The following is a 23,851-nucleotide window of genomic DNA, read 5'->3' on the forward strand; positions in this document are numbered from 1 at the left end:
GGATGTTTTTGTTTCAGTTGTTTTAGCTCAATATTGCATTTTAAATCCAACAAAGTCCAAGATGTGTTTGAGATTATGCCCAAATACCTGCAAAAAGCGTAATAGCCCACCTTTAATACTAGTTTGAAGTCATTTTAATGCTTTGTAATGACATTTAAGGCCATAATTTTGCCTTTGTGTCCTATAACTTTGCACGTTAATGTTTTCCCTACTTTTCCCTATAATTTGCGCTTTAGAATCTGCCTCCTTTTTTACACATCCACGCCAGACGACGTTCCCTTTTCCAGCTCATTCACTCTTGGCCCCTGGTCCTCTCGCGCCGCAGAGCTCCCGGTAATAGCAGCAGATCGCGGTCGGCTCATGAGTCACTTTACGGCCGCGCTTTTGAATGAACAAAACAGACGAGGGCTCGTAATATCCCGTTCTAATCCCTCCGCCCTGGCAGCGCGCCCCGATGAGGGGGACAGGCGAGGGTTTGGGGCACGGAGCCTCTTGTTAAAGTTGCATTCTTTTGAGCCGCTGCCAGTTTTCGATGATCTGACCACTGCTTTCCGCATCAGGCCGGAGCCGGGTTTTTTTCAAATGAACTGCTAAAAACTCCGAGACACGCGTAACCGAGAATACAAAGCCCCTGACAAAGTGCAGCAATTATTTAGAGGCCATTCGTGGGTCACATTTCATGTCCAATTCCTCAGGGTAATATGGAACTTTTTACTGCTCTTATGCCTGAGGTGGGAGTACATCTACTTAAAGAGACTATACGGAGTTAAAAATGTTAAAACTAAGTGTTATCATCCCCCTATATGTTCCAGCCATGTCCTAATGTGTAGAATGAGCCCAGACTTCACCACAGCATCCTCTAAAATCCTGCACTGTCACTCAAAAAGTGCCGTCATGCACAAGCTTAATATAGAAGCTGCAGTTACGCGTAAGACCTGAGGTGGCAGTAGTGAGTATAAAAATGCCCAACTTGCATCTAGTTTCTTTAAGTACAGCACTTGTGTCCAAATGCACACTCCAGAACAGTAGGTGGCGCCGTGCAGATGTATTTTCAATGTCAGGTTTGATGTGTTGCCATTAATGGGTGAGTTAAGCACTTCTTTGGTCCTCAAGGCGGGGAGCTGACATTGCTGTAATATCCCCCCCTGGTGGCCAGGGGCGACCCCAAAAGACACTTTGTACAGGATTCCTACGTAGCTTTGGGCCTTGTTTGTACTGCTTAAAAAATTTAAGTCAGAAAATTACTATGACCTATGTGACAACGCTGGTGTATCGGCATCATATTTTTAACCACTTGGGTTTTTGAATATTAGAAATAAAAAGTTGAAGCCTGAATCTATGATTGACCGGCTCTGGAGCTCTGTGGAGGCTCGTAGCTGGTCCACCCGTCCCGTCTGGGTGGGGCCATGAGATCATTGCTATGAATGGGGCTGAATGGATAATCCGTTATTTCAATTTCAAATTTCAAATTGTTTATTTGTCAAACCATGTGAACGCTTTGAAATTATATTTCTCTCATCCTTGATTGTGGAGCGGGGGGTGAGGGACGAGGGGTGGGAGGGAGGTTTATCTCTTGTGTATTACCTATATCTATGGTTGCCTTACACAGGGCACAATTTTGTGTTTTCGAAGCAGCAAAGTCATTATCAAAACTTATTAAAACTGAGTACTGAAGTGTTTTCCATAGCAACAAGTAAACATTTGACAGAGCAACTTTACTGTATTGGAGTAATATTTGACCATCTGTACTTTTACTCAAGCAATAAATTTAAGTACTTTAACCACCGTTTTCTGTGAAGAAACTGAAAGATTGTCCTGGTTTAGTCCTGATTTGGACATGTTTTTGCTCTTGTCTCTGCAGTCAGTCCTGTATAAAGGCAAGCACAAGTGTATCTTTTGTTCAGTCTTCACATTCACAGTAAAGGCAAAGTAAGAATACTTTTGACGAACGGCTCTTTAGATCGAAATCGACTTTTTAGAGCTTTTCTAGTAAATAGTGCATTTATATGTAAAAAAAAAAAAAAAAGACTCATTAAACCGACCATTCACTGACAGAAGTCCAGCTGATAACACATTCCATGAGTCACTGAGGTGAAAAAATAAAAAGGATTTTGGTGTATTCCGGCCTCGGTATGTTCGTCATTTGCAACCCGTCCATTTAAATCACCATGACACACACCAAGTTAACAGCATTTGAAGTTGCACAAACTCTTCATTGTGGTTTGGACGGCGGTGCCCAGAACAATGCTTTCGAAAGCTTGAGGTCACTCTTTACGAGACTTTTTTGCGGTTTCTGTCTCATGTCAAAGAGAATGAACTGGGTTTCACTCCATCGAGGCCTGTTTAAAATGCAACAATGGGTGTCAGTGTTAATGCCCATTTAAATCATTACATGTCGACATTCTGTGCTGTGTTTTATGGCCCGTGGGTTCAGAGGGAAACAGCTGCTGGAAAAACAATGACTTTTTCCCTATTTTTCTTTCATTTGTCGCTCATCATGATTAACAGTTGCAAAGTGTCGCGCTGCAAATCAAAATGTCCGGCCTCCTCTTTCATCGCTGTTTTACATTCGTTTTCTCTTGGGCATTGAGAAACGATATGTGCATGATAATAAGCATAGTGATCCAAGACTTTCAGCTCATAATGGCAAGCTTTGATCACTGTGTCCGAATGTCCACCCGAGCCCGTAACCCAGGGGTGCCCAAGCTTTGTTCATGTACTGAAGAGTACACAGGTGAAGGGCCGCAGATACAGTAGGTGGTCAGTGCCGCGAGACCTTCTACCAGGTGTATTTAGCAGAGGCTTAAACTATTCCCCACTCACCTTTATTTATGATCAATCTTAGTGCCATTCTAATTGAAACCATTAGAATGGCTTGGTGTGTGTTGATAGGCTAATATGGTGACATGTTGTTTTTTTGACCGATAAATGTTAGAATTGTGTAGAATTATTGGATTTGAAATCAAATGGACCTGGTGATGTGTGCCAGTTAAGCAACAAGCCCAAGGACCACCAGAAGTTGGTCTGAGGGCCGTATTTGGCTCCCTGGCCTAATCCCTCATTTACTCTAGGGCCGCACTATGTAGTAGACTATACAACTAGACATTTTTAGCCATGCCTTTTTGTGAAAGTTTTCTAATTCTATTTGTGCTGTTTATTATTGATATAGATCACTCATTCTGTTAATCAGGACACACAGCCCACTTTGTTCTCGCCACGTGTTGTCACGTGCGGGGCGGCATGCAGAAATGAGTGAACTTCGGCAGAGTATGCGCACTAAATCTACTATTAGTCTGTGTAAGCTCTCAGTCGTACAGGAGTTGTCCTTCTTAGATGAAGGTTCTTTGATTATTGTCCTTTTGCTTGAGCGGCGATCATTTGCCAACGTTAGCAACTTTTCACTGTTGTGGGTAATATAGGTGGTTTAAAGTGATAGTCTGTATGTTTGCAAACTGAGGAGAGAGTGAAATTTTAAAGTAAACAATCAAATTCCTCTCCTCTTTAATCAGAAAGCCCTTTTTATTTTGCAAAATGAGGAGAGCAGGAGCAGAATTTTCAAAAGTAATCAATCAAGCTCCTCCCCCTCCCTCCTGATTGGACCTGACAGGCTGGTTCACAGGAACGGCTCATCTCATTGGTCAGTGCGGGAGGAAACTAAACTCTGATTAGTTGCTTAGCTCCGGGAAGGAGGGACTAAACAAAAAGTAACATATATACATTATTACTGTACATCAACATGCAAGACCACGTGGTCGATTTTGCACATTTTATCAAATTTGTAGTAAATTTAGACTTCCACACTATCACTTTAATTTTGTTGTACAATTGAATAATGACAATAAACTTCTTTATTCATTTTTCATGAAAAATGCGTGACAAAACTGCTGTTTTCATTCATTCATTTGTGTTGTGCTTAGTTCAAAGACCTGCCCCTGTCAGCTGTTGTTCTCCAACAGTGCATTGTGGGCTATATTGACCTGACTTGTGACCATTGCGGCTCACTATACTTTTCTAAATGCATTGTGGGAAATTTTGAGTTCACTACTTTTTCTACTGTGGACATTCGGACACAGCCTTACATTTGACTCAACATAAACACTAAACAGACATCAGATACTTTCTATACGGCAGGTGAAGAATTGAAAGTTGTGTCAGAATTTGAATATCTCTGCTTTGTAAAAGGAGTGGAAGATTATCGGGAAAACAAGGTTAGATAAATATTCTAAAAATCATCTGCGAACAAACAAATCACCCGGTGTTTTTGTAGCGGCGCTGTAGCGGTTTTTGGAGGTGAGCGCGCCGAGGCCAGCGGGGAGCGGCAATTTCACCCGCGCTTTTTTTCGCTGACGTGAGGAGACATTTGCGAACGCAGCAGAAGAACTGGCTCCCGTCGGATCTGCTCCACACAGCCGTCTAATCAGGACCGGTGTCGGCATCTGGATCTCATAATGGAAGCGCTTTGATAAGTACGAGAGGTTCAGTTTGATTTTTAATCTCAATTACAAGATGACGTGCAGCGTTCGGTGGTCTTTGCTTATACTTGAAACTGTTTATGCTTGGAGTTGCAGCTCAAGGCTAATGTAGTCAATGCTCGGCTTTGTAATTACTATTTTAGCCCATCAGCATTTGTCGACCTTGGATAATGTATGCTTTGCTATTGAAGGGCTAATTAGCGTGAGTGGATCATGGTCGGAGCAAGTTTAATTAGGGAAATTTAGTCTTTCAATGGATCTGCATCTACTTGTTATTAAAGCAGCACCATTTCTTTTTTTTTGATTAAAAAAAAAAGCCGAAAAAACACGGTAACTTGAAAAAAATATTTGCAAAAGTTCAGTTCTCGTGTTTATTTTCCTGATTTAGCGCAATTTTAGCCTCGTCTTGGGCCTGATTTAGCATATCTATTGTTGTTTAGACACAATTTCATAGAGAGAATATGAAGGAAGAGGATTTATGGTTACACCACACTTCTCTTCTGTTGATTTCAAATTTGCCAAATGTCCAAAATAATTTAGTTGTAGTTTGGTATTTTTGCAGAAAAAGTCCTGGGTTGAATTGAACTCCTTTCGTGTGTGTGTGTGTGTGGAGTTTGCATGTTCTCCCTGCATTTTCCTTTAAAGTGACATTTTTGAGTGTTAAACCATGCTGTAACGTTCTTTTCTCGTCAAAAGACACACCAGGAGTAGCATTTCATTTCATTCACGCCGTTTTACTACGTTATACTACATATTATTTATCCTTTACATTCCTTTTCATGTGTTTTGTACCACTTTTATAAATGATCCCTGACCTACACACTGAAAATGGGTCTATAGATCTATCAGTGACTTCATTTACAACTAAATAAACAAGAAACCACTGTCCTATTTAAAACGGAATAAATAAACACCGAATTAATCTTCTTTATTATTATAAAAACTATCATTAAAAGTAATTTATTTGTGTGACAGTGTTTGGTTCAAGTGGTTAAAACTGTAGTGCTGCCCCCTGCTGTCCTGACTGAATTCTCGATCATTATTGGCCTCTATTGACTGTGAAAACAGTGGAGCACTGCTGCGGCATTAATGTGCATGACGTTCCTCATTAATATACATGATGTCATCAAAAGTATCGATATCGGAATAAAAAGTAGCGGCATCGTCCCGCAAAATATCGCTATATATCGGAAAATGGATATATTGTCACACTCCTAGTTTTGAGTAATCCTCGGGTTAACCCTGTTTCCTCTTCTACGGTGTCGGTGCCTCGTTTCTGTACTTCCTGGATAGATATTGCGTGATTGTTGAAACCCCAAACTGTCCTCCACATATTTTAATCCCATAATCCAACATGATATCGGTTCTGACTGAGCCGCTTTGTGCTCAAAGTGTGTTTATTACGCCGCACTGAAGGTGTAAACCGCGCCGTGAATCGAAACTGGAAGTTAGTTTTTAATAAATTATTCCCAAAGCTGCCAGCAGGAGGAGCCGCAGGCAAAGTCTAGCATCTGTATTTCGTTGTTTCTATTTTATTCTTACAGAGACATCATTTCAGCCCCAAAAATAGTGTTTTTTAAGTCTATTTGTAAGCCACATACGCGTGATCTGTCTCATGCGGCTGGTCTACTGTCTTACATTTTCACCTGTTGATCTCCATTTTGGCCTTTTAAATTTGACCCTGATGGAAATGAGTTTGCTCTGGAGCCAGTAAGTGCATTTATTAAACCACAGCATTAGAAAGCGCTACATAAATCCTTCAAAAACATGTTTATGAGCTCTGGGGGGAAGATCAAATAGTTTCCAGGCCTTTTTTTTTCTTCCTTTTTTTTTCATGGGCCCTGATTCATCGTTGTTTATCATAAAATCAGCCATCAGCGCGGCGTTTTCCACTCGAATTACTGTGTCCCCGCTCGTGTCTCTATTTTGACACTTGGAGCACGCCGAAAAATGAGATTTGGGGAATTACGTTATGGATTAGCTCAAAGCTGACAGATTGTGTTCTCAGCCGAGATAGTTTATGAGATTAAACACAGATTGGGGTTTTCTGCTCACTTGCGACAGAGGAGGATTTTTTTTGTTACCTTCGAAGAATTCACTTACTCACAATTCACTTGTGTTGTTTTTTTGCGCAATCGGCTTGTGTTAAAACATGGGACTTCCGATCATTTAGCGTGAATGAGCCTCTCAGTCATCAATCAACACTAGACTTTTGCATCATAGTTTAAGAAGTCCTCGTCAACTGGACCGGGTTGAAGAAAAGTTACCTCTTATTTGAGAAGATCTTCTACACACAGCTCCTCTCGTCTGTTTATGTAACAGGAAAGCTTCAAGGTTCTGAATCTCTTCAGGCCCTATTGTGCATGTTTGTTGTGGTAGATGTATAGGGCTTACACTGTACCAGTACCTGAGCAATACCTTTTTGATGCATCGATACGACATTATTCATTAGAAACAAGTCGATAAAATAGTGATTGTGGATTATATTTCTTTGACCAAAACCAGTTGTTTTGTTATTCAATTCTGGAAGCCTTACTGCCCTCTAATGTTACCCAGCCCTTGAGAAACCAGTGCATCTGGATGAACAAATACACCATGAAGAAAAACATGGACGTAGCGTTGTTGTTTTTAGCTGCTGAAGCCTAATAGGAAATGGGAGCAGGCTCTGGAAGCTCCTGCTGTAATAGACTTTTCATTAGAGTTTTTTTTGCCTCTGTCTGTCCGTATTGAACACAGGTTTGTCACTCTTACCTCCACGTGTTTTTGCCCCGTTCTAAATATAAGAGCTGGCTCCAAAAACCCTACCAAATTGCTAGCATAGACGGGCTTCAGTTAGCCCGCGCTGAATGCTATGGCGGTAGCACCCTCACATGCAGACACAGGGAGAGCATGAAGACTTTACTAACTTGTGGAAGAGTTTTCCTCACCTGGGAAGTCAAACTCGTGGTAGCCTGGTAAACCACGCCCACTTCTTTTCTGCGCTAAAGAAGGCGGGTCTGGACACACTCCCTGCACCGCTATGATGTAGTTCTATCAGCAGTGACACGTGCAGAAGTTATTAGCCAAAACTAATCATGGATGAAGGAGTCGAGGATTTTGCCTCGTGTTCTCTGTGTAAGTTTATATTCAGTTCATATTTTGTGAATTGGACTACAGCCGTCGTCACGTCCACTAAGTGCTGATTGGTTTATTTCACTGACAATCTGTGCGTGAAAGGCCCGCCCCTTCATATTGCACCAATTTCTCCGTTGCCAGACTAACTTCCTTCGTGGAATGGACCGGGAATAGTATGGCAGACTCATGGTCCTCTTGCAGTGAGAGAAGGGCGGCACGGTTTTTAACCCAAAAACTACCCAATTTTAGTACATTTAAATGTATCAAATTGCTAAAATGAGGAGAGAACAACATTATTCTTGCTCAAACTGCCCCACATTAGAACAATACACAACAATCTGATTTCAAAAATATTTGGTTTATGAAGTCTCATAGCGTCCATCAACTTAGAATCTGCTTTAGGGAAACTCGGACAAACTTATCTGTTGCAGCTGAAGTAAAAAAACAAACAAAACAAAAAATTCTCTTGAGGTGAGGTTATTGCAGAAGTCAAAACCCTGACTGTGATTCCACATCAATAAAACTTTTAAGCCCTAAGTGAAAAATATAGAGTGTATTGGTTACTTTTTGCACCTTCTACAGTTGAGTCTCTGCCATCAAATAGAGCTAGTTTGGCTTTTTGCAAGTTCGCCAATGATATACTCACTACTGCCACCTCAGGCCATATGTGTAACTGCACCTTCTATATTAAGCTTGTGCATGACGGCAATTCGGACCCGAAGTGTTGTGGTGAACAGGTCTGAGCTCATTCTACACATTAGGACATGGCTGGAACATGTAGGGGGAGGAAAATACATAATTTTAACATTTTTAAACTCCCTATAGTCCCTTTAAATCTCAATATTTAGAATAATACTTGAAATACGAATGCTTTACAAACATTCGTCAACAGATTAGTATTTCTACCTTCTCTGGTGTCCAACATTTGGGATAATTTGCAATAGCATGCTTTATTCCCGCTACCGTTTTCAGGCTCTGCACCACCATCCTACCATCAAACTCTTTGGAACAACTCACGGCAGCTTTTGTTCCAAACACTCTAAATGGTCTTCCCCCAAGACCTTTCTCTTTAAAGACTTACAATCGGCGTATTCTTGCGTTTCAGGCTCGGTCCGTTCCGTTTAACTTCTGCCTCGCGTGTGCTAAAAAAAGGCCACATGGCCGTCTGAACCGCTTTCAAAGATAACACAGCGCTGGCAAAGGATGAGTGGAACTTCTTGGACGGAGCGCGGCTGCCCAGCCCAAATTCTGCCCACACCAAGATGGCCGCCGTGCCCTCCTCCTCCGCCTCCTCCTCCTCCTCTGTCCGTTTGATCTGGTTTGTTAACCCTTGTACACCAGCGAGCGTGTAATTATGTTGTTTTTACGAATTTCGCCGGCACAAAGGACGGTTTCCTCCCCGCGTGCGACGGAGGTAATCGGCTGTGACTTGACTTTGCAGAGGGCACTGTGTCGCCCTCTCCCAGCGCCGTCCCAGAGGTCCTTTTTCAGAAATACATTAATTAAAGCAGGGTTTTAGACGTCCCTCGGGTTGTGCTTTTCTAAACAATGGCCGTGCATCATTGGGAGAGCGCGTTTGAGATAAAAGTGCCCGGGCTGCTGCAGCTGAGGCTCATTTCTCCTCGAGCTTTAGTTGCATCGAGATTTAGAATGAATGGACTTCATAGTTTGAGAAATGTTTGCGTGCTTGTATAGTTAATGTTCTCATGAAGGAGTGGGCATTTTTCGTAACTGCTGACGAAAAAGAAACTGTTTCCTTTCATGTGTTTAGCCCTGAATTTATTGAGCTGAAAGATTTGAGGAAACGCACCTTTTTCGGGAGTGTTTTGCTGTGATTATTTTGACATTTTTTATTTTGTGTGTGTGTGAAAAGTGATGAAAGGCTGAAACATGAATGTGTTTTATCACACAGACGTTATTGCAAACGACACAACAGCTTTTAATCGGCTTCAGTTAAGATTGGGGACAATGAATACAGTGTCAACAAGCTCTTGTAATTGGTTGGCCAATGAGTGAATGGTCTGAGGGGCTGTTGGCGCTGAGTGGCAGCCCATCTTCCATTAACCTCTTAACTCCCGCCTGAACCGAGAGATCTTTTTCCTCACGTCATCAGATTTTTTTTCCATCATTTTTTTGTTGGGTATTGAACTCATTTTTGTAACTTTTTTGTATTTTTTTTGTCTTTATTTGTCAATTTTTTATCACATTTTTGTCACATTTTTGTCACATTTTTGTCATTTTTTTGTTATTTTTTTGTTATTTTTTGGTCAATTTTTTGTAATTTTCTTGTCAAATTTTTATCACATTTTTATCACATTTTTATCACATTTTTGTCATTTTTCTGTTTTGTTTTTTGTCACATTTTGTCACATTTTTGTCATTATTTTTGTCAATTTCTTGTGACATTTTTGTGACATTTTCATCATTCATTTTCACACCTTTTATCCAGAAGCTTTTGAATTGGGGTAAAGCCAAACCAGAAAAAATGTGCTCGGTTCAGGTGGGAGTTAAGGGGTTAATCTACCCCAGGGCAGCCGTGGCCATAGTTGTATCTTACAGAGGGTGGTAGCTGAAATAAGCAAGAGTGTTACAAATCATTTCACTCAAGTTGAAGTAAATTGTTGTGAATGATCCCAAGAGTTACTCAAGTAAAAGATAAAAAAGTACTAAAAACTATGGATGGGAGTTAATAACAGGGTCTGTAATTAATCATAATTAATCCCATTTTAATTGAAAACCAAAAGCAACATTTTCTATTCAAAAACCCTTTTTGCAAAGTCAATTATCAAGTAAATAGATGGAGGCATGAGCTCAATAACAAATTATATGTGTTATTTATAAGGCGCATTGAGTTGCCAGTGTAAATAAAGTTGCCTTGCCCCCCCCTTATCCATTCAAAAATCTCTCGGGGCTCCCCAAATCATAATTAGGGATGCACCGATACCAGCATCGGGTATCGGGCCGATACCACATGGTTGTACTCATACTCGTACTCATTCACGAGGTCCCGATACAGTGCAATGAAAATGAAAAATAATATTGAATAAAAAAAATCAATTCCGATATAACTTTTCTTAAAAGTGTAGCCTACTTTACTCAAGGAAATATAAATGAGTAAATTAACTAAGTACTAACCAGTCTGCTGTGAAAAAGTCAGTGTATAAACCGTCTATTCACTTCAAAAAAGTATGTTGAAGAAAATGCCTTGTACCTGTATCGGTATTCGGTATCGGTAAGTACCAAAGTGGAATCGGTGCATCCCTATTCATAATAATTTACAGCTAAACATAACCTGTGGTGCCTCGGAGCTTTCAAGTGTTTCCTGAACCCCGGATCGTTCATGTAACCTGTAAAAACGACTGCGAAGTATCCGCGCCTTTGGAAAATGGGTTTCCAGCCGTTTTATTGTCGACATTGATTATTTTTGACAGCCCTTGTACAAATCTTATCTAATATTCTGCCCAGCCCCAGTGAGTTCCCCCCTCCAGCTCCGCGACCTAACAGAGGGTTATAGACTGTGTGCAGTTGGAAGTGTCCCGCTGTGACGGCCCGGCAGCAGACGGTGATTGAGCGCCGCGCTGTGATAAGACCGGGGCTTTAATAACGGTGTGAGATGAGCGTAAAAGCGAGGATGGAGAGTCTTATGTTTGCACTTTACATTGGAGCTCGCTGTTCAGTAGCCGTCAATAAAGCAGCCACATCCAATGAGATTTTAGCACTTTTTTTTACCATCTTACAATGTTGCTCTCTTCCCACTCGCACATCTTTGACTCATTTTTGAATCTTCCCTATTCTTTGCAGCACTGCGGCAGTTCCCAATAACCTCCACTCTAGGTCCTATGTATCCAGGAAGTGTTTTCCTCACCGCTCAATCTGTTGCTTACTTTAATCTGCAAAGTACAGCATTTGTTGTTTTGTTTTCAGTACCTGTGCTATAACGGTACTTGGTTTTTGATATATAATCATAAAAAAAGAGAAATAATGTTTTTGTTTTGTTTGTTTGTTTCCATAAATGACTTTTTTGTTTTAAAGCAGTATTTAGTAACTTGTTTACCTTAATAAATCCAGTTCGTAGTCCCTCTGGGGGTAATATAAATGTTAATGATTGGGATGATTGGGGGGGTCTTTCATCTCCCCCTGGTGTCTAGCCGGAAAACCACACTTGCAACTTGACTGCCACCGGACCGGAGCCACCAATACACACTAATAGAATCACGAAGAAGCAGCTAACAGGCTAACGGGCAAGGCTAGCTGCGGGCTAGCACCACTTAAACAGTATTTACAGCCAAGCTTGAGTGAAAAAGATGATCTCTATTGTGTAATTGAATGTACAATATCCCTCTGTCCCTTCTCCTTTTCTGTCAGCGTAGTATTTACTCTCACGGACAATTAATATGTAAAAAAATCGCAACTTGCTACGACACCTGCAGTTGCGCTTATGGCCTCTAGGGGCAAGAGTTACTTAGTACTGCTTCAACTTCTTACCGAGTGCCTTTTCTCCAGTTCAGTTTTAGCCAAATCTAAAAGCTTCTTGACTGGAGATCAACAGTGTAATGCCTCATTTGAAAGCTAAGACCTACAAAAGTGATCGTAACTTTTCTTTTCACGTTGTCACTGTTTTTTTGTCACATTCTTGAAACGTTTTTGTCATGTGTTATATTCGGGGGGTTTTTGGTGTCACGATTTTGTCCTTGTTTTTTGTTTTTTGCTTTTTCAGCGCTTCTTTTCATTCATTTGTCATTTTCAGAATCTCAATATCAAACTAAAGCCTATATTGTTGCCTCACTGGATCGCAACCTGTAGTGTTTGTTTATCTTAAAAATGTGCAACAGTCGAGTTTTAGCCATGATCTTCCTAGTTTTGATAGATTTTGATATGGTTTCATCGAGCTTATAGTACTTTTTAGTTCTTGTTTTACACACATGGGTGAAAAAGAAAAAAAACATTTTATTGAAAAGTACTGTGTTGAAATTGTTGAGTGAAAAACTGCTGTGATATTGAAGATTGCGCAGCCTCATAAAGATCACATATCTGGTCTCTTTCCTCGAAAAACGCAGCCCTCGTCCCGGTCTTTCAAGGCGTCCCTTTCCCCGTCGGTGCCTCTCGTTTTCCCATCGCGTTTGAACATGTGCCGCGGTGGTTTTGGACCCGCGGTGCGTGTCTCGGTTTTGGCCCGATCTCTCTCTCTCTCTCTCTCTCTCTCTCTCTCGGAGGATAAATTAAAAGGTGGAGATGAGCGGAGCGTGATGGACCGATGGGACATGGCGCGCATCAAAAAGCCCCAAAACCAGCGCCACCGCAGCGGGGAATGCAAGCCAGTGTGTGTCCTCCTCCTCCTCCTCCACCTCACTCAGAGCTTCCATATGTGAGCTGTCAGGAGCGCACATGAAAGAAGATGGGAAAACAAGAGGTCACTGGACTGATGCGGGAAGATTAAAAGCAGTACAAGATCTTAAAGGGATATTTCAGGATTTTGGACATAGGGCCTCATTTCCTAGTTATCCAGTGTTGCTGATTTCTGGAGATAGATTTTTTGTAATTCATGCAGTTCTTATAGTTGAAGAGTTTCGTGGCGCTAGGCTAGTGCAAGGCTAGCACATTTCTACGGTAACAGCTAGCCTGCATTAAAAAACAGTTTGACACACTCCACAGTGCACCTGAAGCAAATCACTTATAGACTAGCGATATAAATGTCTGTGTCGATAGAATCATTTTAACCATTTTGCATTTAAAATAACTTATATTTTAGCAGCATCAGCTTCGTGGTTGTAAGCTATGCGGCGGCGGAGTGATCTGCTAGAAAATAGTCCCTCAAAATGCGATCATTCATGTGATGCAAGGTCAGTTATATTCCAAAATGTCTTCTAGCGACAGACATTTATATGGTTAGTCTGGTGTTATAAGTGGTTTGCCTCAGGTGCTCTGTGGAGCGGGTCAGACTGTTTTTAACACAGGCTAGCTGATACCATAGAAATGCGCTAGCCTAGCACTAGCCTAGCGCCACGAAACTCTTCAAGTATGAGAACTGCATGAAGGTTAAGAGGTTAACCTTGCAGCCTTTCGTGTGAGCAGTATTTGATTTCATGACTTGAGTAAAGATACTGTACTTTTCTGGTCAGACACTACTTCAATAAAATATGCTCTTTCAAAGGATTACTGAAGTGAAAGTACTGAAGTCTTTGTAGTAGCTTCAAAGTAGGAAGTACAAATCGGTTAAACAAGTGTCTGTGAAAGTAACTTTGCTGTTGTACGGCAACACGACGGGGACAAACCTTCCTTGTCTTGAGTCGGTGGCATTTGACAGTACGTCAATACAGCGCCACCTACTGTTTTGGAGTATTTATTGTCACAAGGCTTTTAAAAGGAACAAATCAAATGGCCAAATTGACTTTGCTTCCTTGCCTTTTTAGAAATGGAGTGGAGTAGAAAGTGCTATATTTATCTTTCAAATGTAGAAGAGTAAAAGTTCTCAACAAAAATACTACTCTATTTAAGTACAGTGCTTAAGTAAATTTACTTTGTGACCGACCTGCTGTAGGCCAAATAAAAGTGTAAGATGCTTCGAGGGTCCTTGAGGATTTGGGACGTAGGAGGAGCACATCCTGGACAAATAGTTGCAACAAAGAAGGAAAATGTGTTCACTTTCCTCTTCATTCTTAATCATATTTTTTTTCAAAACTGTTTGTGGATCAGTGTGTTCATTTCTCTGTCGTTTGCAGCACAAAGAGACTGTGGCTCTAGTGTGATGAGATAAGGTCGTTGAAGCTCATGAGGAGCATCATTGTGAGTTACTTGGAAAGGGCTCAAAAGATGCTTTATAGTTTATAAATATAAATGATATGATTTTGTTCTTGGTTGTTAGATGCTGGATGTGCATGACTCTTGCAGAAAGGATCAGCTTTGGGTCAGAATTATTCTGGGCTGTTTGTTTAGTTGGATTTGATCATTATATCGAGTACATGACAATATGTATCGTATTCAGGCACCTGTGTCATGATATGTTTGTCTAACCCTAACGCTTAAATTTCACGCTGAGCTTATTCATCATAGTAGTAGTCGCAATACGTATTGTATCATGAACTCTGTATTGGGATACTTATCGTATCATGAAGTTGTTGGAAATACCCAGCCCGATCATTTAGTCTGTAAAATCTTTGGGGGAAAAATCTATTTTCGTTTTTACATTACTTTTAGCAAGGGCCTGTTTTGCATCAGACTGTTGTTGCCGTTGTCTTGGCAGAGGTGCTTTTACCTTTTTGGAGCCATGTTTCTGATGTCTGCTTTGGAAGTGGAGGTTGAAGAAAACATTAAGTTTCAGTTCACTTTTCCCACCGAAATGTACTACTTAAAGGGGCTAGATGCAAGTTGGCCATTTCATACTCACTACTGCCACCTCTGGCCATTTGTGTAGCTGCACCTTCTATATTAAGCTTGTGCGGCACTTCTGACCCGAAGTATCACCTTTTTGAGTGACAGTGCAGGATTTTAGAGGCAGTTGTGGTGAACAGGTCTGGGCTCATTCTACACATTAGGACATGGTTGGAACATGTAGGTGGAAGAAAATACATAATTTAATTTTGTTTAAACTCGGTATAGTCCCTTTAAATTTTTACAGTAAAATACTGTAACCTCTCAGTATTTTTTTTCAGTAACTTACTGCACCTCAACCATTTTCCAGAATCCTTTGTGAATTACAGCATTTTACTGTAATTACATTTTGCAAGTATAATACTGTAAACCATTACAGTGTAGCTTACACCTTTCTTAATATGTTGCATGTTTATTATCATGCAAGCAGCTGATGAACCGACTCTCTTTCTATTAGGACTGGGCGATTTGAACCAATAGTCATATCACAATATATTTAGGTTGAATATCGATATACGATATATATCTCAATATTTTTTCTGCAAAGTGAGAGCTGTGAAATGAAATGTTAAGTCAAAGTCAAAGCCAAATATGAGTATTTTTATTGAAAACTCACTATAAAATGTAAACATAAACACTGTATAACAAAGGCAAAGTATACTGTCAATGGTCTAGTTCCATATCCTACTACATTACTACCCACCTGCATTGACAACTGGAAGCTTTTCATGTGTTCTCCTTGCCCATGTCTTGCCTGAGCACCTGGGTTACCGTTTGACATGCAAAACTATGAATCTCTCCGCTTCATTATTCTATAAAGTTTTCCTTACCCCAACATCCCATTGTACGGGACACTGTGTGAGCAGCGCCGCCCCGCCGTGTGCTGTGCGCCGCCTTTGTAGACCTCACAGCCCACAGCCCTGCGCTGTTTTCAGGCCGGACACATGCCGGCACATTGAGCTACAGCTGTCTCCATAAAACCTCTGCTCAAAAGCCTCCCGCAACATGCCTCCTACACCTCACATCGCGGCCCGCTTTTACAGACCCTCCAGGTAGTCTCCGGGGAGGTCCGGGCTCTAATTAACCGCTCTTCCCCCAGCGCGGACGCTCCTCCCTGGGGTTACCATTGTGCACGCCGGCCCCCTTCCCGCTGGAGCTGTCAGAGGGAGAATAGTTGGAAGCCACCTGGTTCTTGGATGTCGGTTTAGGGGGGTTTGGGTTTGGGGTTTGCCGGTGTACAACTCTATGGGGGGACCACCTGTTGAGAACCACGGCATTATGAGTCATGGTGGCCTGTAGGCGAGATGAGGTAGCTTTTTTCTTCTTCTTAATTTGTGTTTCCAAGCATGAGCATATCGAGGAATTCTCCGTAGCCGCCTGTTGTTTGGGTTGCTCTGATAACGATGTTCCAGAACAGGCTGTGGTGACGAAAACAAAATCAGACGCCATGTTGGCCCTTTAATGGCACCATTTGATTTTAGAGTGGAAACAAAACTCAAGCATTATTATGTGCACGACTTTGATTCTAATTTTTTGCGAACTCAGCCACTTGCTCTGGAGTTTAGCGCCTTTTTCTATCTCGCTTTACATTAAATGGGAAGAGACATACAGTCCGTTTTTGATTATCTTTGTATCATTAAATCTAAGTAAGAAAGAATAGCGAGAGTAGTGAGATATCAGAGTTGCCGTACATGAAATTTGTCTGTGGAATTATCAGCTTAAAGGTGCATTATGCAACTTTTTATACATGAAAGTATGAAATAATCGCACATATTTGTCCTTTCAGTGACCCAGCCACTGTATGGGTGGTCAGCATGGCGCCTTTACTTTCCATCACAGTGGCCTCTATGATGCTCCAGGAACACTTGTTTGTTAGGGTTTCCGGTGGGTTTTCTGGATGGAACACATGAGTTACCATGGAGACAGTTCATATCAGCATTGAAAACCTACCAAAAACAATTGGAGCGTCCTAAAGGCCACTGTGATGGATAGTAAAGGCGTCATGCTGATCATACATACACACATACATACTGAAAGGTCAAATATGCATAAAAATGTTTTATATAAAAAGTTGCATAATGCACCTTTAACTTTGAGCATGACTCTTTCAAGGCATTATGAGTTATTGTAAAATGTTAAAATATCATTTTTTTAGGGCCGTTAACTACTCTTAAGCCATAAGTCTTGTTTTCAAGCTTAGGCTTAGTTTAGTCTTTAAATGTCACTGTTAGATAAAGCTGTTTATCCAGAAAGTGTTGCCATTTCTACATTCTTTTCATCCGTGAGATTTGTCTTATCTCTCCGTGCTTAGAAACGGCATCAGCCGACAGAGCAGTGACGCCTGTCTGAGACACGGGCGTCTTTCTAACGAGGAGAAAGCACACATTGGCTCATTCAGACGGGCTGTTGCGTAAGTCCACAGCCCACAATGAGGCAGCAGAGAGTCTCGCTGGCCTCCGCTCCGAACGTTCGAAAGCCGTGGCGAAACCTGTGACGGGCGGGGATGAGGCGTCACATGCTCCGGTTTGAGAGCAGCGCTGAGGGAGACGGAGGAGATGCTGCGTGATGAGTTTAGAGGCTGATTTCTAAACGGGCTGATTCCGACAAACGACTCCTGAGCCCGAGCTAACTTTAGTGTTTATGTCAGCACGCTGCACTAACGGAAACACACTGAATGGGGCTGCACAATGTTGGTAACTTCCTTCTCTCTTGGTGCAGCTGCGTTTTTTCTTTTCTTTTTGCTGTCTTTTTCTGCGAACTGCATTTCTAGTGTATGTATTTTCAGCTAACTTTGTTTTACACCAGCGAGTCCATACTAGCCATTTGAGATCTACAAATATCTTCTTCTGAAACACTGAAGAGGCACCAAGAGCCCCCCACAGCTACAGCACAGTGGAGGCGTCACAAGAGGCGCTACAGGAAACAAAAAAGGGACAAACAAGGAGGTATCCGGGACAAGACTCGCAACTAAGCGACACAAATCGTTTATGTTCTGACTAATGTTGATTCACTGGTGAATAAGACAGATTAAATTTGTTTTCACAGTTTTATAAAGTGTCGTTCCCACTGTTGCCTGCAGAGGGCGCTCCAGGACTCTTTGAAATCCTGACCAGCCCAATATTTCTCTGCTTCTCGTTACATCAAACATAAAAAGGCAAAATACCAATATTAAGGAATGTTTTAAAGACTCCGTTGAGCATGAGTCAACTTTGAACATCAGATTTTGTGAATATTGTGAATCAGCATGAAGTCGACCCCTTTAATCAGGGGAACAGGACTCGGTCAATGAGCGATGAGGCAGAGACGGGAACGCTTGGCTCGTGTGGCAGAGACGAATGAGCACGCTCCGTAAAGTAAAACTTAAGCAGCCGCTGCGCTCGGACTTGATCTTGAAAACAGAGGCAGGAAAACCGCACTCCTCCGACTCCATCCATCCTCATAAAAGGACGAGCGCGCGGCCGGCTCACGTCTGCGGGATGTTTTCAGAGCAAACAGTGGGTCGCGAAGCTCGGTGAGCAGAAATACCGTAAATCTTCCCAAAGCGGGAGCAGGGGGAGGGAGTGCGCTCGCTGCTGTTCCACCAAACACTTGGAGCGGCCGGGAGGGAGTATATTAGGATGTTTTGTCAGGCGTATATGGGGCAGGGACAACCAATCAGAAAAAAAGTAATCCTAATCCGTGTTTGAAGTAAATTCATATTTCTGATCTAATTTAAAGCAGTACTAAGTAACTTGTTTACCTTAATAAATCCTTTTCGCAGTCCCTGTGGGGGTAATACAAGTGTTTATGGGATGATTGGAGGGTCTTCCATCTCCCCCTGGTGTCTCTAGCCAGAAAACCATGTTTGCAACTTGACTGCCACCGGACCGGAGCAAGCAATACACACTAATGGAATCACGAAGAAGAAGCTAACATGCTAACGGGCAAAGCTAACTGCGGGCTAGCACCACTTAAACAGTATTTACAGCCAAGTTTGAGTGAAAAAAATGATTTCCATTTTCAAATTGGATGTACAATATCCCTCTCTCCCTTCGCCTTTCCTGTCAGCGCACCATTTACTCTCCAAGACAATTAAAAAGTTTAAAAAACGTAACTTGCTACGACACCTGCAGTTGCGCTGATGGCCTCTAGGGGCAAGAGTTACTTAGTACTGCTTTAAAGTGCAATAAGGTTTTTTTTTTCTCTTATTTTAGGTGTAAAAATTCTTGTTCCATTGGGAGATTGTTGTACCTACCTAAATAAATTAGGACTGATTTCTAGATGTGAATCATTCAAGTTTGTAAATGTCTTGCCAGAGGACACAAAAGGCAGCGTGCTTTGCCAGCAGTGGGATCAAAAAGCCAACCTTTTGTGTTGAACTGATCTGTTGCTTCGATGCTGTTCTGTCTGCAAGAGAATCGATGCACGCACTCGCTCTCCACCTCTGACCCGGGCCTAACCCAGTGCGTCTGTCTGTTTCAGGAGCAGAGGCCAGCGCGGAGTGCTCGTGCGGGAAGAACCACTTCACGTGCGCGGTCAGTGCGTTCGGCGAGTGCACGTGCATCCCGGCTCAGTGGCAGTGCGACGGAGACAACGACTGCGGCGACCACAGCGACGAGGACGGATGCAGTGAGTACAGACGCTACCGCAGGCTCCACGCTTTCACTGGGGCCTTCTCTGTCAGTCACCAAAAAATTCAATATGGCACCGAGTTTGAAATTTGATTAGATATTTGACCCTTTTCCCTGCAAAATGTTTGAAAACGTAAAAATAACAGAAATAATACTAAAAGGAGAAAACGCAATGGTCAATGTTAAGCCTTTTAGTTCATTTTCCCGCTGTATATATCTTTTCTTAAAGGAACAGGCCACAGTTCTTCGATACTGAGATGTGTTCTTACCTGAGCTTAGACGAGTTGATACGTACCTGTCTGGTCTTCGTGCGTGCCCGTGGAAGAACGTGGTAGCTTCCAACTTCACCCCCGTTTGGAGCTATAGGAATACATTGGGAGAGGCCAAATGCTAACAACATCTGTGGTCTTTGGTTTTTGTGCGTGCGCTCAGTCAAGCACAGACAGGTACGCATCAACTCGTCTAAGCTCAGGCAAGAACATATTCTCAGTATGTTAAAACGGTGGCCTATTGCCTTAATGTCAGAACAAACCAAGACATAGTAACTCACCCTTTGTGATACTTATTTCATGATGTTTTGTTGGTAGCAAGTCGGAGAATTCCCGGAAATAACAACAACATTGCGGTGCTCCTTTGTTTTCACATTCACATATTCATTCTTATTAAATATTGCATGTTTGGTATCCACGTGTAGCACAACCAAGATTATTGATGATACATTGAGCGGCATTGAGGATGGGTCAAATGTAGAGAACACATTTCTCTACTGAGATTTCTCTACAGACATTAATAAAGTATAACTTAGCTTAACTTGATACTGTAATCCAAATATGGTCAATTCCTTTCTGGAAGCAGCCATAGCCCTTAGCCATAGCTATGGTTAAAAATGTGAGGAATGTTGGCCATTTTATGCCCAAAATGCCTTACTTCTATATGAAAACATGAAATGACAAAAAACTTGACAACATATTTTTGTTATATAATACATACATCGATATGTCTCTAGTTTTGATCCCCCCCCCTACAAGGGCAGATGTCAACATTTTGCTCTCGAAACGTTGGCATCGGCTCAAAAAAAGTCCAGTTGAATAGTTCTTAGACCTAGATGGAATAGAATTGAAGCTCCAACAAGGAAAAAGATCAACCTGCTTAGCCCTACAGTCCTACATCACTCGACCCGCCATCTTCGATCACCATCTACAGGCTGCAGCTGCTAAAACGCACCACAGGGAGATTTATGAGGTTTCAAGGGGTGTAGGATATAAGACCTCCCCACAATAAAGGCTTTTCGGAAACACAAGGTCCTAAGCAACGTGTATTTGAAATGTGGCGCTTGCATCACAGCGAAAGTTGAGTAATAAAACATCCCTTAAAAGCACTAACAAGCTATGTGCAAGGGTTTTGTGGTGCTTTTTTGTCTTTCAAACAACTTGGAATACACTTTTGTTGTTCGGTAACTGGAGATTCACGGTGCTATTAATAATTCATGGGTAATTATTTTCATCAATGTGGCAATGTTGTGGAATGGCACAGGCCTTGCACTAATTGTGTTGTTTTGGAGGGTGCAGTACAATTGTTAGGATTCTCAAAAAAGTGATTTTCGCTTGAATTATCCAATTATTCATGTTGAGAAAGAACTAGAGGACGACATATGAGGGGATTTATGGTGTTAGCTGAAGGAGGACAAGAAGCAGCGAGAGCAAGGGATGCAAATGAAATGTCGTCCTCTAAGATCTATCGTTGATTGTCCCGTCCAAGCTAAACAATAAGTCGATCTCGTGTTGCGGTAAAGCCTTGGGGAAACACAGTATTTCTTAACAATCCAGATGGATCTATCGTCTAATCTTGATCCGTGCGTCCTCCCCTCGCTTTGACATGAAAGTACAATTGCACTGTATATCGTTGCACCTAGTTCCTTATTGTTAGACACTTCCCCTTGGCTCGGGCCCGGTCCCATCGGTTTTTCTCTGTCACATAAATCTCGTTAGGGGTCGGCCGGGCCTCCTAAGTGCTATTGATCAGCGGCCACTTGAACGTAGGGAGCGTGGCATCGATCGTCGCGGCGTTCGGGCCCGACGCAGCCGACTCTCGATGCATTAAGTTCTGTCCGATCGATCCGGGCCGTTTGGACCCGCTCCACTTCAATCTCTTAATCACAGAGATCATATCGGAGACGGATAATTCAGTCACGCGGGCTCGAAGCCACCGCTGTGGCAGTCAGTGGTTTCCTTTGCGATGCACAACATTTGTTTTAGACAATAGATATACCGCGATGAGGAAAACATCTCAATGTTCAATAACGTGATCCAGAAATGTGCAAATTACATTCAGATAGTGTTCCTTAATAATGATCTTTTGTCTAATAAAGGCAACACCTCTGAACTCGGGAAGAAGCAAGAGGGCCAACAAACATTGGTCCACTTTGGGCACCTGGATGTAACTCACTGTTCTGATCTGGGGTTTCCTGGGTTGGTCCGGTCTAGGTTCAGCAACACTTTGTGCCCAATGAATGAGATCAGCTGACAACCAGAACATCCTGAATGACCAGGTTATTCCATCAATGGATTTCTTCTTCCCTGATGGCATGGGCCTATGACAAGATGACGGTGCCAGAATTCACCAGGCTCACATTGTGAAAGAGTGGTTCAGGGAGTACGAGATCATTTTCACACATTAATGGGGACTTTACGTTCCCTGGTTTTGTCTGGTTCATGTAAACACAGAATCCTGGTTTCGGTTTCCTGGATGAGGCAATATCCAGGTTGATAGAAACCAGGATATTCTCACTGGGATATTCCCACAGTTTCCAGGATACTGTACCATGTAAACAGAGTATCCTGTTTTGTCACCATTACTGACGTACTGAGCATGTGCGAACATTTGCTCCGTGATATCTCCGGTGGAAGTTCGTGCTTTATTTCTTTTTTTTAATTCTCGCATCTGTCTGGGAAATATCTCTACTGTTTCAATAACTTCTTTGAATAGCTCTTTTCCCTGTGCCTGAGAAATGTCTGGAAAAGCCATGCGTTAGTAACATTGCTAAACCATTTAGCTCCTTACCATATTTGTCATTAGCTCCGCCCCTCTCTGGAGCCTTAATATCCAGGATACTGTAGTTGCTTCATGTAAACAGGGATATGAGTGTCCTGGTTTCTCTGACACTTTTAAACATCATATCCAGAATATTGTCCTAACCAGGATATGCTGAATAACCAGGTTACTCGAGCGCATGTAAACACACTCAACATCATTACAACAAGTTTTTGACTTAAATACTAGGCGTATTTTCTTAAAACAAGCAGCATTTTGCAGTTTGTGATTCAGAGAATGCGTTTATGCAGCTGAGCAGGGATAAAAAGTGAGAGAGCCAAGCACGTTTATTTGATAATTCAGGGCTGCAACTAACGATTATTTTGGTGATCGATTAATCTACAGATTATTTTTTAGATTAATCGCTTAGCTGTGAATGGTGTATGAAAATGGTATTTTTTCTTTTTTTTTTTAATCACATAAAGCTAAAGTGGCATCACATGTTGATGGAGTAAACTTAAAGTGAGTGTTTTTGGAGGCTCTTAGTGCCAATTCTGCTTTATGACTGGATGAGACACAGACAGATATTTATGAAATTTTCCATGTACAAAACACTAAAGGCCCTAACTTGAAAAACAAAGTAGGTTTCCATCAAAAATAAAAGATGTTCATGCAATTTTTGCTCTTTTTAAGTCTGTGTTTACTAGAAAACGATTAATCAATTACTAAAATAGTTGACAACTATTTCAATAATCGATTAGTTGCCGATTAATTGAGTAGTTGTTTCAGCCCTAATAATGATTAAAACTAAGCGTGTTTTTCTAACTCTTAAATGCCTCTTGCAGATGGTAAATGGTAAATGGTCTCAACTTATATAGCGCTTTTCCACCTACGTTAGGCACTCAAAGCGCTTTACAGCAAGGATCCACTCACCCATTCATACACCAATGTACACAGACACTGGGGGCAATGTGGGTGAAGTGTCTTGTTGTTGATCCATATCTTGTTGCTGAGATGCAACACATGTCAGTCAGGGGAAAAAAATGGTTTCTTGTCAAAATCATGCAGACCTGGTCCAGATCTTAGCCCCATTGAGGATCTTTAGTATGTGCTTTAGAAGGCTTTGCACGGTGGTCACACTCTCCCATCATCGATGCAGAATCTTGGTGAAAACGAATGCAACACTGGCTCTTTTCACATTTCAAAAGGTTATTGGAACAATGCCACAGTGAATGTGTGCCGTAATCTAAGCTAAAA

The 23,851-nt window shown here is 41.8% G+C and overlaps 1 protein-coding gene across 2 annotated transcripts in view; it reads left to right on the forward strand.

The window, feature by feature from the left end:
• The window catches only part of lrp4 (low density lipoprotein receptor-related protein 4), a 190,260-nt gene that overhangs the window by 82,878 nt on the left and 83,531 nt on the right, over positions 1 to 23,851 (forward strand). For both annotated transcript variants that reach the window (XM_079555012.1, XM_079555013.1), the window contains exon 2: positions 19,416 to 19,562. In XM_079555012.1, coding sequence (XP_079411138.1) covers positions 19,416 to 19,562 — 147 coding nt within the window. The remainder of the gene's footprint in view (positions 1 to 19,415; positions 19,563 to 23,851) is intronic.

Source organism: Gobius niger (genome assembly GCF_951799975.1).
Source record: "Gobius niger genome assembly, chromosome: 4".
NCBI classification, from domain to species: Eukaryota; Metazoa; Chordata; class Actinopteri; order Gobiiformes; family Gobiidae; genus Gobius; species Gobius niger.